This window comes from Alligator mississippiensis, chromosome 3 (genome assembly GCF_030867095.1).
Source record: "Alligator mississippiensis isolate rAllMis1 chromosome 3, rAllMis1, whole genome shotgun sequence".
Lineage (NCBI taxonomy): Eukaryota > Metazoa > Chordata > Crocodylia > Alligatoridae > Alligator > Alligator mississippiensis.
Genome location: NC_081826.1, coordinates 282,428,448 through 282,445,898, shown reverse-complemented (window position 1 = coordinate 282,445,898; position 17,451 = coordinate 282,428,448). Strand labels below are relative to the sequence as shown.

The 17,451-nt window shown below is 44.8% G+C and overlaps 1 protein-coding gene across 1 annotated transcript; it reads left to right on the top strand.

The window, feature by feature from the left end:
* Positions 1 to 1,249: 1,249 nt before the first annotated feature.
* On the top strand, positions 1,250 to 9,249 carry GRP (gastrin releasing peptide). The gene is made up of 3 exons (XM_059725258.1): positions 1,250 to 1,565; positions 4,220 to 4,470; positions 8,834 to 9,249. The coding sequence occupies exons 1-3, from the start codon at positions 1,316 to 1,318 to the stop codon at positions 8,885 to 8,887; spliced, it is 555 nt and encodes a 184-aa protein (XP_059581241.1). The 5' UTR covers positions 1,250 to 1,315; the 3' UTR covers positions 8,888 to 9,249.
* The last annotated feature ends 8,202 nt before the right edge of the window (positions 9,250 to 17,451 follow it).

Genomic DNA, 17,451 nt, shown 5'->3' with positions numbered 1-17,451 from the left:
GCACTAGCTGAGGCTTTGATAACCAAATAAGCTTATCGGTGTTACCCAATCCTCCCCCTTCTTCCTATTGTTTGCAAAACCCACTGGTGTCTTGTCTTAGGTTTTAGCTGCCAGCTCTGGAGGGGAGGGACTTGCCTTCATCTGTGCGTACCTGATACACTGGGACCTCAATCCTGATCAGATGCTCGAGGAGCTACTTTTCGAGCAGTAATAAAGTAGAACAAAAATAAGAGAAGTTCACACAGTAACTAGGCACAAGACGCACAGTGGGCCACATGCGGAGAGAAGCGGAGATGAAATCTTGACTCAAAAGAAACCCAGTCTACCTTTGACCCTATTCAAACTCAGAGTTGTAACCGGGACGCTCTCTGTTCAGGCTGGCTTGAAAGAAAGCAGGAAAAATCCCTAGAACTAGTCGTGGGTGTTCAGCAAAAGCTTTGCAGGTGTCTAGCAGCCCTCAGGCACACTTCTCTCGCCAGCCCGCTTGGCATTAGCTTGTTCACTGAGGCGGGGAAGTGCGGGGACAGCCATCCTTCGGAAGGGAGAGAGGGCCAGGCGCTGGATGAAGCTCGTGGCAAAACAAAGTGTCAGTGGAAGTGGAGTGGGGGACAGATGGTGTTAAAACCAGCTGTGACTGTCTGGCCCCTCAGAGCCTGGCAGCTCCCAGAGCCACAGCAAGCCCGGTCTGGGGGGCGGGAAGGCTTCCTCGCCCCGACACGAAGCCGCGCGGAGCGGAGCGGACCCGGCGCCGCAGGACGGGGCGGGCGGGGGGCGGGCGGGCGCCGGGGGCTTCCTCGATGCTCCTGGAGCCCCGGGCGGCCAAGATACCGGCCTGGCGGTGCCGCGGCCATCAATCAGGGGCCGCCTGTGCCATTATCAGCCGCAATAAAGCCTCCCCCAGCCCTCGGCTGCGCCCCCGGCCCCGGGGGTGGGCAGGGTGATAAGAAGGCGCTGACAGGGGCGAAGCCAAGCGCTTATCGAGCCCGGCAACCCGCGGCGGGAACAAAGCGCCGTGAGGAGGGGGCTGCGGGGGCGGCCGGGGGCTTTGTCCGCGCCGGGGGGTTGGGGGGGGGAGGGTGCACGTGCCCCCCCATCTCCACCCCCGAGGTCTGGGGGGGGGGGTGGAGAGGGGCTGGGCTGGACGGCGCCCACAGAGGCGGCAGCATGGGCGGGGGGGGCGGGCGAGCAGTGTGGGCGGCTGGGGGATCCCGGGGGCCCGCCCCGCCCCGGAGCAGCCCCCGCCTCGCCGGAGCCACCTCCAGGGGAGGCGTCAGACGCTTGAACCCGGCTGTCACCTCGTCCCGGCGCCTCATAAATGCGGGGCAGCGGTGGCCGCGGCGGCAGCAGCAGCCGGAGCCGGAGGCGGGCACCGCTCGGCATGGGGGAGCTCGGCATGGGGGGCTGCGAGTGGGTGCTGCCCGGCAAGCGCCGCTCGCCGCTGCCGCTCTGCGCCCTGCTGCTGCTGCTGCTGCTGGCGGCGGCCGGCGCCGCGGCTCCCGCGCCGTCGGGGGGCGGCTCCGCGCCGCTGGCCAAGATCTACCCGCGGGGCAGCCACTGGGCCGTGGGTAAGTGTCCCCGGCCGGGCCGGGCCGGGCCCCGCCGCCCCCCGCAGCGCAGCGCGGCCGGGGCTGCCCCGGGCGGGACCCGACGGGCGCGGGGTTGTGGCGCCCAGCCTGGCTGCGGGCGGCCCCCAGACCAGCGGGGCCCAAACGGCGGGTGGAGACCACCCCCCCCAGCGGGGCGGCAACATGGAGGGATGGGGTCGCGGGGGGAGTTTGGGACGCTGTGCCCTAGACGGCGGCACGTCCCTGCGCTGCCGCGGGTTGGGCGCGGGTCCGGCTGAGCCTCCTCTGGCCCCGGGTCCGGGGGCGGCCGCACGAGCCCCGAGCGAGAGGCCGAAGGGCCCGCGCCCCCCCGCCGGGCTCGGACGGGTCATCGCAGCTGGCCTGGCGGGTCGGACCGCGGCTCCTGTGTCCTTGTGGCAGAGGGAGGCGAACTGGGTCTGCCAGGGTTTCCCCCACCCACTCGTTACACCCTGGTTTGCAGCCTCCAGCGATTAGGGTCTAGGAAGGTCTGGTGCAGAGGCTGCGCCCCTCGCTGGGCTGGGGTAATTGCCTTGGCTTGGTCCGGTGTCACCACCCCCGGTGTCTGTCCCGATCACAAGAATCACCGTGACTGCAGCCACACGGCAGGACCTCTTGGCATCGCACTCTCCTCACCTGTGTAAAGGGCAAAGCACCACTCCTCCACCTGCCTGGAGGCTGGGAAGCCTGTTTCTAAAGCTGGAGTGTAAAACTTGCTAGCAAAATGCAAAGATCTGGAGTGAGACAAACACAGGGTTGGCAGGTTCATTTATTGCTTATTTTTAAGATGAAACAAACAAACAAAAAAGACTTCCCGAGATCAGTCCTGGGTTTTAGAGGATGGCTTTAAAAGCTGTGCACGGATAATAGAACCGCATGGCAGGTGACAGAAGCAGCAGCAGCGGTCTCAAGTCGCAGAAAGGGAAGTTGAGGTTAGTTATTAGGACAAACTTTCTCACTGGGAAGGTAGTAAAGCACTGGACCAGGCTACCCAGAGAGTTTGTGGAAGCTTCATCCTTAGAGGTTTTTAAGACCCGGGGAGATAAAGCTTTGGTTGGGATGATTTAGGTGGGATGGTCCTGCTTTGAGCAGAGGGTTAGACTGGATGACTTCCTGAGGTCCCTTCGAGTCCTCTTTTTCTATGATTCTGTTATTTATCCCTTCCTTTAGAGTTCATGGGCAAATAGGAAAAGTAGTTTTCTAAAGCTTATGTTAGTCATTAAAATTCCATGCAACAAGAAATACGGCTGCTTGCTTGTTTCATGTATTCTGAAAGAACTGGGCTAATTTTACCTAGTGTGCAAAAAACAGAGGATCCATCTGTTTTCAAAGGCTTACTGCACCATGTATTAAGTACTACTCTTCCTCCACCACAGCAAGGAATCCACCTTAGATCAGGTATTTTAGTTTCCTACTTCTGGATGGCTCATATTAACAAGCTGATTAAAGCAGAGGGGACTACTTGCAGCAGCCACTAGATTAAGTTCTGAAATTTCTCTTTCTTCATCTTCCAGATTGCCAAAATGATCTGAATTTTGGAATTCAGTTTAAAAAGTTACCTCTTTTGGCAAGCCAACTGTGTCTGGCCATTTATGTAGATTATGTGGATTACGGTTTGATTTCTTGATCAATATTTGTTGACACAGAAATAACTTGTTTTACTTTTTTTTGACTGGGGGTGAACAACCTGGTAAATTTAGTGTAGCATATGCAGTGGCTCAACTATTTCACTATTAATCTTGGAATGTTTTATTGCTACTAATGTTTCATTAACACCCTGATTCAGCAAAGCATTTAAACTAGCATGTTCTTAAGATCTTCTCTATTTAGGAAAGCAATTAAACATTTGAGTCTAAACGCTTTAAAACTTGCTTAAGAATTTTCCCAGGCTGGCACTTGATGATGTACTTAAGCGTTAAATTCAACAGAACTCAAGCACCTAAATTAAACACAAGCCTAAGTCCATTGCTGAACTAGGGCTAATAAGAGAACACAGCCCAAACTAGCATTGTGAAGGGGGTGATGTAGCATAGCCTCAGGGTCTGAAATGCAGGCCCTAAGAAAAACAATGACAGGAAACAACTGAAGGATACGTCCCCTCCAGCCCACGCGCTATTCTTTTGAATGTAGTTGCTCTTTGTTCTATTCCTACTTTTTCTGTTTTAAGAAAACATCTCATCTTCCTGCTGATTGCTCATGAGCCCTATTTCATTTCAGAACATCAACATGTAGAATATTGCTTTTAGCTTTTTTTAATTCAAATTACTATTCTTAGTGAATTTTATAATTTATTTCAATTTAGCTTTTTGAAGCAAAAATGGTGCAGAAGCCACTTCATGCTAAAGTCAAGGTTTAAAACTGTCATGATCTGTTTCAGCTCCTCACACTCATCCTTGCTCACAACCATCTCTTTCTAGCTCCAGCCTCAGCACCTTATCTCCTTCTCATCATAATTTCTTTCACCCACATAACCCAAGGAACATGGGTTATTTTTTGTGTGAGTCTGTGACAAAAATCCCACGTTGCCCCACTGGGCATGGTATGACATCACCTACCTGTCACTCAGAATGTGACTTTGAGCAATCGCATCCATTCAGTTTTGGTTAATTTCACAATATTCTGATTGTTTTTCACAGGGCATTTAATGGGGAAAAAGAGCACTGAAGATTTGCCTTATGTTTATGAAGAAGGAAACAAGAATTCATTTTCAGCATTACCTGAAAATATCAAGCAGCTAGAAGATTACCTTCAATGGGAAGAAACATTTAAGTACTTGCTAAAGCTGTTAGAAGGGAATGAAAACAGAAACGCTCAGATCCTAAGAGAAGAGCTTCCGTGGTACACCAAGAATACCTGGGAGACAGATGACAACAGCAGCCCAAAAAATGTAAGTTTAAAATAAGAAGGTACAGTATTTTTTTACTGAACATGATCAAATTAATCTCTTCAAACTCTGGGATTGTTGGTAGAACTGGTTGAGTAAATGGTTGTGAACAGTGAACATCATGAATCCAGCTCTTATTCCTGATCACAAATTGTCAGCAAATTGCCAACCTGAATGTCTGTTATTTAAAGGAACTCAGCAAACATTTTGCAAACTTCAAATTTTGCAAAATGTTTTTTGTGAGTGTTCTTTCAATTATTATTGTGTTGTATCCTAGTGTCCATGTGCCCCAGTTACTGTCAAGCACGATACAAATACAGAAGCAGACTTGATTTCTGCCCTCACAAGTTTCTAGAGGAATTTAAAAACAGACTTATCAGTGTAGCAAACAGTAGCAGGGAAAGACGGGGATGAAAGGTAATAACAATAAGATCCCATCATGGTTACATATGTGAGCTCAGAAAGTTTGACTCCTTTGTATTTAAAAATAAATAAATGAAGCTATTGCCAGTTGCTGCCCAGTCTGCCCGTGGTTAGCCACTGGCTTTCTTTGGATTCCCTGCTGTGGCCTTCTGGCTAGAACACCGGACTGGCACTGAGGAGACCAAGTCATTTTTTCTCTCTGCACTGTTTCCCCACCTGTAAAATGGGGGTAATGACAGTGGCCATATTCCTGAATGCTGGGAGATCTACAGATGATCAGTGCCATAGAAGAGCCAAATGGGATTCACTTTCCAATACCAGAGCTACACAGACTATTTAGAACAACATTGAGAACCTAGCAATGATATTATTGCTATAGAATCCCATAGGGGACACACAGAAAGATTACTGCTGCCTAGTGAATTTTCTAAGCTTTTTGTGAAAGTGTGGCATAAAGAAACACTAGGCTGATGTAAGTCCTGAAATCCCGGTCCATTGAGGTCCAATGAGCACTTTTTACACCCTAGTCAGCATTGTAGCTATGCCACAAGTAGCAGCCGTCAATCTTGTGCCCCCTGTCAGTCACCAGCCAAAGCTGATGCCCTGCTCACCCACCCCTTATTAAGTTACTGAGGTCCCTGGAAAGTTTGTCATTTACTTGAATGACACTAAGATTTCACCCAATGATTCAAGTCCTTGAAACTCGGGGGATGAATTCCACCCATACATCTCATTCCGTATCCATAACCGAAAAGACTCTGATACAACAGTATAGAAACTATGACTAACACAATATAAAAAATAAAATACTTATTTTGGTTCACTTATGTTATTTTTGGTTCTGCAGCATGTAGCCTAGCAATAAAATTTATATTGCATTGGTTTTAACATATGCAGTTTCCTCTCTGCTGAGTAAAATGAAGAATAGCTTTACTTATAATAGTAGCTTGCATGAAATCATACATATTCAGTTATTAAGAGCTAAATTTTACCTCAGTGAAAATCCATATGTGTATACTTTTATCCTAGATTAAGAACTATACGTACATTATTCTTATTATTCTGTGGTCACAGATAAAACATATCCAGGGATTAATGACAGCTGTTGGCTTATGCACCTCAAATTCTCCAGTGAATGTTGAAAATTTGTATGACGAGTTTTTTTTCCCATGTGATTAAAATCCATGGAGCCAGCCTACTCTGTTTTGCCTTACCACCTGTGAGCCATTCCACATGGTCATTTTTCTATCTAAGCCCTGGAATACCTTACCCCCATGAAGCAAGCTCATGCTCTGCATTTCACTGTGCCACTGTGCAAAGAAACTGCCAGAAACAGTTAGGGGTTGATCCAATACTTACTTAAGTCAGCAGAAATTTCTCCATTAACTTCAGTAAATAATGGATCAGGGCTCAAAGTCAAACTCTACTTCTTTTTGAGCTCTGCCTTTTCAGCTATCGAAGCCCTAAGAATCTAATGTGCTTCACTTTTTAGAAGTCCTCTAAAATATGCCAATCTTTTATGATATGATTAAATAATAATAACTTATTATGAACAAGAAGATAGTAGGATACTGGCATATTACTTTGAAAGCCAAGGATGCTTGGAGCATAAGAGTTGTAATTTTCAGACTTTTTCAAAACCCTTCTGAAGGCAGACTTTGAGTCTGTAGACTTTCCTGTTTGAGTTACCCAGATTTTTTATAGTCAACACTATATTGGAATGTGATGCTGTAAAATATGTAGCTTAATGAAGGGGCTCAGATACCATAGTAATGAGTGGGATGTCCAAACCAAGATAGAAGATGGTCATGGAGAACATCTATGCTACCTCTAACCATATTAGGGGCATTACTATTAAAAAAAACACCTCCACCCACTTGCTTGTGCTGCATGCATGCCAACTACCAAAAAAAGAACACAAACATAATACAGCTGTTATTGGAGCAGTCTTGGGAACTGCGAGGGAGACTGAGTGGGCTGGGTGCACCCTTAGCTCATGCCAGTAAACGCCTCCAGTATATTTTTTCAGCATTTGGCATACACAGAGCAGGGCTGACTGGATGGGGCATGTTTTCAAGACAGTGTTTCCTAATACAGTCACCAGAGTCAGTAAAGACATGCTCAGGCAAAGTTGACACTGGCTCCAATGGCTACAAGACAGGGCCTACAAGTGGAACTAAATGCCAAGTCTTACTGCACTGGAGCTTGAAATGGACACCTATTCTTCAGAAAAAGCAAGATACTTAATCCCAGTCATGGTGGATTAATATTTGTTGCTGGGTTCAGCTCCTGAAATGTGAATAAAGGAGGGTGAACTGTAGGCTGTATGTTCAGACAGAAGGAATGTGTTCTACGATCATCCTATGGTTAACATATTACAAGTCTGTAATTACAGTACACTGTACATATACTTATTGAAATGTTAGCATTGCAGGGGTCCAACTCTGAATGTGCATGACCATAGATTGCCATCTACTAAATGCAAATAAGGCATGGTGGGTTGGGAAGACATTTATGTTTCCTAATTCTCCACATTGATATCTGAGCCTCACCTTCCCCCCAGTCTAACAGCACAGACAGTCTGTATGTTTTCTGTTGGAGAGGAGGTAGCAACTGTATATGGGACCATATTGCTGAGTATACTTTTGGCATGCAGGAATATCACCAAGTTAACTTTTTAGTGTTCTTTTCCTACAAAATGGTATGATACTGGTATTTTCCACTAATTCCCACAGCGTGGTAAGCATTTTCCAAACATAAAGAAAGATTCAGGCTCTACCCTGAATAACTTGCCAGCCAAAAGCCTGGCACAGGGTGGTCAAAGCATCACAACATGCAAACAGTTAAAAGGCAAAGAAGACCTAGGTTCTATCTTGGTGGTATAAAACATGGGGATTCAAATTAGCTCATGCAGGAGAGATACAGACCCACCTCCAGTAGTAGGGCAAGCAGCTTCAGTAGCTGTTGTGTCAGCTCAGGGAGCTACAGGAGCTAAGACAGTCATTGCTCACTCTGCTGCCCTCAAAATGAGTCCTCAAGAAGGTTCTGTACCCACAAATTTGGTGGCAGGCCCTGTCCCTGCTCACCCTGCTGCCAGATTCCTGGCCTCAGTAGGAGCCCCAGTGGCTGGATAACATGGTTTTATGGGCCAGATTCAGTCCGCAAGCCGTATGTTTGACACCCAGGTATGAGATATTTACAACTCAGACTGTTTCTTCTATTGTTTGTAGAATAGCATCTATGAACCCTGATTGCTTTCATCCCATTCAGGCCCCTACTGCTTAATTTATTTATTTTCTACCTATGTCGCTTGAAATCTCTCACGGCCACTATTGTGTCCTTGTCACCATCCTTTTCTGTTTCTATTGTTGCCTCCTCCACACTTTTGTCCCTTTTTGATCAGGAAATCCACAATGCCTATTCTTCACTTTTATTAGCTTTAATGTCATGTCCTAACAATTCAGCCTTACTTATAGTTCCTCCAAGGTTGTTCTGGGTTTTTTTTTTTAATTGTTAAATTCTTCTTCCTCAGTTAATTTCAAGCAAATCAATGATAAATCTCCTGCCCTTCAAACACAATGAATTGATACTGCAACAAACTTGGATCGGCTATAGAAATCTAAACAACACTTGGCCTGTTCTAAAATTTTGCTCAAGTGAAATTTAAAGCAAACTTTAAACTCTTTCTATAAACTTGGTTTTTAATATTATTTTGATATTATATAAATGGGACGATAGAGAAAATAATTAGGGATAATTATTTGTCTAATACTCTGGTTGTCAGTGAATCAGTTAACCAAGACAAATGTGGCCATTAAAAAAGCTTATTATAAGTTTATTTTCTCTTTGGATACAGACAACAATCATATGCTAAGTTTATTGAATCAGCAGGTGATTTTGGACAGGACTGTTCTGCTAATATTATTTAACTCTTTTTTATTAGATGATGGAATATCTGCTTCAAGTTAAGAATATGAAAGAAAACACTCCAAGCTGAAGTGAAGATCTCCCAATCTTAAAGGAATAGAATAATTTCCTTAAGAGACTATGTTTCACAAGCACTTGATTGTATCAGATAAACAACAAGGTTTCCTTTATGTAAACAAGATTTCTTTTGTGTAAAATACCCAAACACTTGTATTGTATGGTCCAACACTAATCTTGCTTTTTATTTTTTCCCTCCAAAGCTGCATTTTCTTGTTTAAAAGGCTTTGCTGTCCAGGAAGGGTCTTCCAATTATATAACTTCTCTGTCTATTCAAGTCATCTTTTAGGTTAAAACTACATAACATTTCAACATTCCCAATAAATAAGAATAAAAAAGCCAAGTTTATGCTTTTAATTAAAATTACAAACTGGAGAGTTACTGTACTGTACTTTGTAACAAGCAAATAACAGGGCTTCATTCCGTGTTACGGACAGTCATCAACTGATGTAAATCAGTGTGGTGCCATTGAATCCCAGGGAGCTACACCGATTGATACCTGTCAGAACATGACCCGTTACTTTCATTTACATAAAGAATTATGCTTGAACTGACTCACATCCAAGACTTCCTTACGTTGGTGTGTAAGACTCCAACACAATGAAAAGGAGGCCCAGGAGAAACCTGTGGAGACAGCTCTGGTGTGACATTCACAAAGGAACTTCAGAACAGAACATGGAAGGGAAGTGGGCAAGTCACACACAAAGGTGGATTCAGCTGGTCATTGTACAGCACATTTCTCCATGGGCATTTATACACGTACTTTTTTGTACTGCAAAGTGCCGGGGATCCAGTGCATCAGAGCAGACTCAATTAATCGAGTCTGCTACGTACGTGAGCTGATGGGCACCGTGCTGCATCACTTATAGTTGGATAAGCAGCAAAATGCACATCAGCACAGAGAAGAGAAAGTAGCAGTGGTGTAGTTTTGAACTATAACATCTTCGACGTGTTTTAGTTCAAAAGCAAATTGCTGCCATTTTCTGTGCGCTGATACGCATTTTGCTGCTTACTGCGGCTCATGCATATATAAAAATGTCCTATGGTCCTAACTCAGTATGTGAGGGGAGCACCGCTTATTGGAAGCACGCCTGGGAAAATTAGCTCCATAGCCCTAAATCACTTTGCTGGGGTTCCACTGTACTCTGGCTGCACAAAGATCTTTGCTCACTTAGCTCCATGAGTGCAAGCCTAGAAACAAGACCAAGGAGGTACACAAGAGATGGCCCAACTATAGAAGGAAGACCTGATACCATAGGCTAAAAACAAGTTGTGTCCAGACATATCTGTGAAATACCCAAAATAACATTTTGCTTCCAAGCTAATACAACTTAATTGCCATTTAAGCCTAGTGTGTAAATGGCTGGGCCATGCCTGTTTTGATGCTATCGTATCCCAGCCTTATCAGGACCATATCAAACCAATGTCTGTTTCTAGCTATAAATTCCCACAGGAGCTTTGACTAGGCCCAGAAGAGTCCAAATACCCAAAGCAAACTCACTCTTCAGTTCAAACTCACTCTTCAGTTCACTACTTCTCACTCTGAACAACTTGAATAACTATGGAGTTATTCCTTGTGAAAGCTAGAAATGATGCCATACTAAAGAATGGACAGGCATTAAGGGGGACTTAATTGCATCCACTCTCAGAAATGAAACACCTATTGTTTCACACTGCATGTAGCATGGACTGTAACTAAAAAGCAGGCTCTCTCTGAAATAAAAATACAGCAATCTTTTCTATTCCCCAGCCTCTCTCTCCCAGCACTTATTTATGCTTTTATAAAGAGAGAGTGTCAATGAAATAAATATCTTCTTCTGCTAAGCACCCATTGAAACCTTGCTCAAGGCAGGAGTGCATGGCTGGATTCTAATGGATTTTGGATTTTTAACCACTCACAATCATGTTAAATGAAATGTAATTTTCAGAACCTAACCTTAGAAATTGTCCAGAGGCCAAAAGCAGTAAGTGCATGAGTACAGAGGTTTGATTACTGCAGAGAGGGACCTAGTGTAGTAGAATGCCTGTTGCCACCTTGGACTTCATCACTAAGCTGAATTCTCATTAGCTTTAGGCTGGGATTGTTTTCATCAGCCAGTCAGAAACCCCATCTTATTCATAAAACTGATTGATTACAGGCTGGCTTCTGATGCAGATGCAGCTTCTGTTGGGACTCTGAAGCCAATTTGAAGCTATTAATAAATCCCAGTCTCATAAACAGTTTTCAGTAACACTGAAAACAGAATTTTCAAAGGACTTCATAAACTGTAACTGGGCATATCTACACATTCATTAATGTGCTTTTGGCAATGTGCATTAAATCTAGTACCTCCATTGTAAGGTACTAGAAAAATGTGTATTAGCCTATTTAATGTGCATTAGCTAAAGAGCACTTTTTTGTGATGCTGTAATGTGCATTAAAATAGGCTAACAAGCATTAAAGTGCATATGTAGACGTACCCACTGATCTTCAAAACAGTCCTCTATTATTAACCCCATTGGATGTTGAACTTTGTTTGGCTATAGCATTTGCTAGCCAAATGTTTTATAAAAAGGGCACCCTTATATGTCAACTTCTTCCTGAGCCACCTTGAAGATGAGTTTTTAGAAAAATGTATAGTCTAACCCATTTGATACCCAGAATACAGAGATTGAACCTTCACCAACTAGAATGAGCATGTACTGTACATTTATTTGCTTACTGATTTTCACTATGTCACAACCCAAAGTTGTGATTTTTGTTTGTGTGTGCGCTTCGGCACCGCTAAATTATTTTCCCGCTATTTGTCGCTTTCTTTGCACGGTAGAGTTCTCTGCTGCGAGAGAGAACTCTGGTGCAATGGGGGATTTCCCGCCAAATTACAGCTTCTTTGCAGGGTACATTTCTTTTGCATACGAGTGATACATGCTGCAAAGGAGTTCCTGCCATTTGTATTCGGATTCGCGTCACATTATTGGCCAATTCCAAATGTAGGCACATGTGGCGGCTAGCTATTGGCTTGCTAGCCGTACAAAAGGCTTGGGTAGTTTCCGCCCAAGTCGGAGGAGGGAGGAAGAGAGAGAGATTCTGTGTGAAGATCTCCAAGCGCTGCGGACCCTCGCGGACCCAGCGCGCCTCCTCTAAGCAGGCAATAGAGGCAATAGAACTGAGCCTACGGAGCTTTCGCTTCTCGCCTCTCCCTGTCACCGATTGCAATCCCAGACATACCCCTTTCCTGTAACTTCGGACCCGCGGAGCCTAAGCAACTCCGGGGAACCTTTCGAACCCCGAACCGGACCCGCGGAGCCTGAACAACTCCGTGGGAGCAATCGAATTTGTCGTGTTCCTCTAGCGAGGATCTAAGCGGGAGCTGTGCCTGGAAACCTGTCCAGCCTACACCAATATCATCTTTGGGTGTAAGTAAACAATCTTTTCAATCAACCACTACGCCTCCGTAACTAATTCTAGCTCGCGCGTGCCAAACCACACCGCCGGTTCTCTCCAGCCCTGCATGCCCGGGCTGCCGGCCACAGCCCGTGTCCGCGAAGACGGGCCCGGCTCGCCCCCGGCCCACACATGGCACCGGGATCGGGGCCCGGCCCACACACACTACAAATTCAATAACATTTGAAATTCCATCACATTTTCTTTGGAATAGTTCAGCTTTCTAGATATCATCATCCACATTTAGAATGACACCCTACAAACAACTATATAGTGTGTATACCTCCCTGCCCACACTTGCTTAAAAAAAAGTAATAACTATCTCAACCATACCAAGAAAGCTGCAATCGATAGCCAGACCCTCTGATACTGCCACGTGTGCTCCAAGTAGACTATTTATGACCACCAACGATGACACTGCATCAGAGGAAGAGATTGCATCTTTGACTGAGCTAATCAGATCCACCTCAAAAACCTGCCAACTGCTCACCCTGGTTGTAACATACCACTCCATGCTGGAATCTATAAAAAGATCTTTAAACTATTAAAACCTATAATTTAAGAGCATCAGTAATTGAAAGTAATATTACATCCATATTGGGCTTTCCAAAAACAACCCAACCGTGTCAAGCTCATTATCAGAAGCAAACTCTGTACTGATCGATAAACACCAATCACAGCAAGACCTTGCCTGAAAACAAAGGCAAAATCTGCCAACACATCTCCCCTATCACCACAACCAAACACTCCACAACAACACCATCAGAATCTAGGAATTCTACACGGGCCTATCACAAAATGTGGCATATGTCATCCAATGGACAAAATACCTGCCTGGAAACAGGTGCAGCTGTACAGCCACTGTGCTCCAGAAAGGACTTCCACATAAAAATGACAAAGGACAGAATTACCCCATCACCACTGAAAAAACACATTTTGCAGTGTAAGCACTCTATCTCTGACTTCCCAGTCCTTGTCCTCAAGGGAAATCTTCTCAGCACCTTCATAAGACAATCCTGGGGATAAAAATTCATACTTTACTGGACACCAGAAACCATGTACTTAACATGGACAATAGTTTTGTGGTTCATTATAACTTTCCTGCTCCTCCTCTTAACTTATTTGTTATTTGAAGGTTATGTGTCCCTTGCCTTGAATGATCTTACTCTTGTTTCATGATTAGGTTTATCTATGGCAACTAGTCTTTACATGGTCTGTAAGCACTCCCAAGAACTCTTCTATGTTTCATAGGTTTATTGCCCACTGCCACTTTTAAATGATCAATTTAATTAATATGATGTAGTTCAACAACAGTAGCCGTTTTAACTGGTATGTAGCTTCGGCTCTGTTTCTTTCCCAGAACACAGAAGTGCACTTTGTACTTGAAAGTTTGTCTAATAGCTCTCTCAACTATAAAATTGGCTCAATAAAAGATATCATCAAACACCAGCGTGCTTCCTTCATTTTCCCTGGGCCATCATGGCTATAACAACAACATCACGATCTTCCCATCACAGGAATTCAGCCATGGCAATAGCAACAGCTTTGATGAAATCTTCTCGGACTCCAGCAGATGGCGCACCCTGCCAAAAAATGTATCATTGAAACAGGATTTTGGTGATTTTGTGGATTTGAGTTTCTCTTGTTCACTTCTAAAAGAAAATGTTTGTAATGGTGATGATGAATGGAAGCCCCTGGACCAAATGAAGAGGACTGAGTCATTTGGTCTCCTGGAATACCACAGCTGTGACTGCAACCCAAGTTATAAAATGCTAGGAGAGGGAGTTCCAACCTATAGATTGTGAATCAACTTGTGCCCCAAGATAACAAGTCAGTTATATATATTTTCTAACTGAGACATGAATGATTTTGACACACAATGAAAACGTTGTATTTTGATATGTGGAGATCCTAGCTAAAGATCCAGTGATTCTCTATTTCCCTACCTTAAAGCTACCAATGGCTGGGGAGGGGGGGCGTTAAATAAACATGATCCTCTACCACTACCCATTGACAGAGAGAGTTGGAAAGAGGCTTTATGGGAGACAATCTTCCCAACATGAAGTCTGTTTTAAGATTTTTCAAAATACCTATTACAGTACTATAGCTTCTGCCCAAATGTTTCTGAAAAAAAAAAAACTTTGGGAAAAACCCCTTAAAGAACAAATAAGATCATCACATTGTATTGTTAATTGATTTGTTATTATGTTCTTTTATTGTTATACTGTATGTTCATACTGTGATTTGCAGATAAAGTTAACAGGTGTTAGCTGTTCTGACCAGTGTATAATTAACTGGTCACATACCACTCACTTCACTCATATGAAGTGAAGGGTACACAAGTGAGCATGATGATCTGTGTCTAATCTGCCTAACCAAAACAGTATTCTTAGGTCTGAAAGAAAAATGTTTGTGTTAAAAATACCCCTAAAGAGTCGTTAAGGCATGATACAAGCAGCTGTTGAAACGTGATTTGTATCTTTTCATGCCAAGTAAATGGTGGGTCACATGAACTAGATGACAAACTATTATCCCAATGCAAATATGTCACTGATAAGTAACACCCAGACTAGTATCTTTTATCTATGACAAGTTATGCAATTCTAATTCCATTTTTAATTTCCTTTGAAGCAGTGCAATGCTGATCTCTTCATAGGACAGTGTTAAACCAAGATAAAGTCTAACTCATGTCCGAATACATATCCACAGGACTCCCCAACAAAATATGGCAAGGTTGTGGGGGGGAGGGGTTCTTAAGCAAAACTCCTGTTGGGAGGAATAGGCACCAAAGTCAGAGAATGCATTCACTAATATCAGTTAACAGTTAGTTTTATCTTCCTAAGTGTCATGGACCAGACTTCAAGATGGTCTAAACCAGTATAGCTCTATTGACTATTGGAGCAATTCCAGCCTCCATCAGTGGAAGCCATGGCCAAAGGCATTTAGCAGCAAAGTTAACGCAAAGGCTGTGATGGTACAGTGGTGAAGGTACTGAGCCTAAAAAGTCTGTTTGACCCTTGTTTCACAACTGTATTGAAGACTGCCTTCCATCAGCCCAGCTGTGAATAGCTGGTTATTGTGGGTCGAAGGCAGGCAGGTGTGATGCTAGACATGCCATTCCCTTGTGCGACACTGGCTGCAGAAACTCTTTCTCTCTCCACATCTGGGAAATGTCCAACAGCCAGCATACCCTTCCTCCTACTCAATGACAACACATGGCCTTGGTGGGGTTTCAGCATGATTCACAGAAAAATTTGTCTTACTCATGTGGTGCCAGTGCTCCCCAGAACCAGGCAAGACCAACTGAAAAAGTTGGCACAGGGGCTTGGACCAAACAACTCTGTGCTCATTCATCCAACTGTTTAGCTTGGCCCAAGATACAGTGTTTGACCTCCTCTGTGCTACTTACCCCAAAAAGGTCACTGTGACAGTTGCACGGGAAAAGGAGGGAAAGGCTGGTCTGAATGAGAACAGGCAGAATGAGTCAGGCCAATGGTGGGCAGAGGTTTCCTATTAAACAAAAGGAGAGAGGAAGTGGTGACATTCCCCATTCTTCAGGGCCTCAACGAAGAAGGAGCAGTCCTGATTCATGGAGGGGTCTTCAATGGTTATCACCATGGAGCTCTCATTCAGGTTGAAGCAGTTTGCACGCTGCAATCCACAGCCATGGCTGCACCCACTCATCGCCACTGGCACTTGAATCAGACTTGTGGCATGAGACCACCCCATGATCCATGTGGGGGTGGAATCCACTGAAACAATCAGACAGAAGGTGAGAAGTGTTCAAGCATGATAATAAATAAAAGAGGCACAGGACAATGCTGGCTGGAAACTTTTACATTCATATATGTGATTAGATGTGTTACAAAGGAAGAGGCAGAAGAAGGATGGCTCAGTGGCTAGGGCACCAGCCTGGGACTTGGGAGAGTTCCTTCCTGTGTGACTTTGGGCAAGTCACATCTCCCCATGTCTCATTTCCCTGTTGTGTACAATGGCACTTCCCTACATCAGTAGGAAGCTGTGCAGATTCATACATTACAAACTGGGAAATGCTCAGGTATTATGATGAGCAGTGGAATACAGAAGCTAGGATTACCCTGCGGAGTCCTAGATAGCTTGAGTCCTGCCTGTGTGAAAATCCAATTCTTTCCCTGTGCCATGGTGCATTCAGGCAAGGCACTTGAGCAGGACCCCATCAGTATGGACAGGAGAGCTTCCTACAAACCATTCTTACAGTCTCTCAGATTGGGACCCTTGGGGAAAAATCTTCCAGGCACACTCAGAGAACTGTCCCTTCCTATGTCCAGCCAAATCAGTAACCTTCAGCCAAATAAAAAGGGACTTTTTATTTACTTATTTATTCACATCTCTTACTGATGATCCTTCCCAGTGTTGACTTGCTGTTTGCTCCAACCTTGTCTCCTGGTCTCAGCTCAGCTTCACCCCCTACCTGCCCCTTCTTATTCCTTTCTTTGCTGCCATGACCCTCTCACTCCCTTTCCTTTCCTTCCTGCTTATCTTATTCCCCCCTTAAATAAACCATTCCCACAAAAAGTGGCATTAGCATGCTGTCTGTTGCCATCACACTGTTCACTCTGTTCCTGTGTGACAATTTCCTCCCCAGTGCATCTGGCCTTATCTATTTAGATTACAAGCTTGTTGGGGCAGGAACTGTCTCCTACTCTATGCTGCACAGTGGATGGCAAAATAGGTTTCATTTTTTATTAGTCTTTAGGCCCTGGTACAAAAAACACATGTAATAAAAACTCTCACAGGGATCATGTCTGTAAGGAGAAAAGCATGTTTCAGGGGCTGGAGTTTTGAGGTTGTTGGTTACTGGCAAATGGTAGCTGCTGGCTTTAATTTTGACTTGATTACATTTGAATTGTTTTTAATTGTTTAACCTATGCCCAGGTTAAAAGTGATATGATATGATATCATGAATGCCTCATGCCTGGCAGTGGTGGTGGCGGCAGCGAGTGGGGACCGCCCACAGGAGGCCACGGCGATGTCAGTGGCAAGGCAGGCAGAGCGGGGACTGCCCACAGGCGGCCGCAGTGGTGTTGGCAACGGCGGGGGGGGGCACTGAGCACCGACTGGCAACTGCCCGCAGATGCCGCTGGCAGCGTTAGCAGCGGTCAATCTCAGGGGGT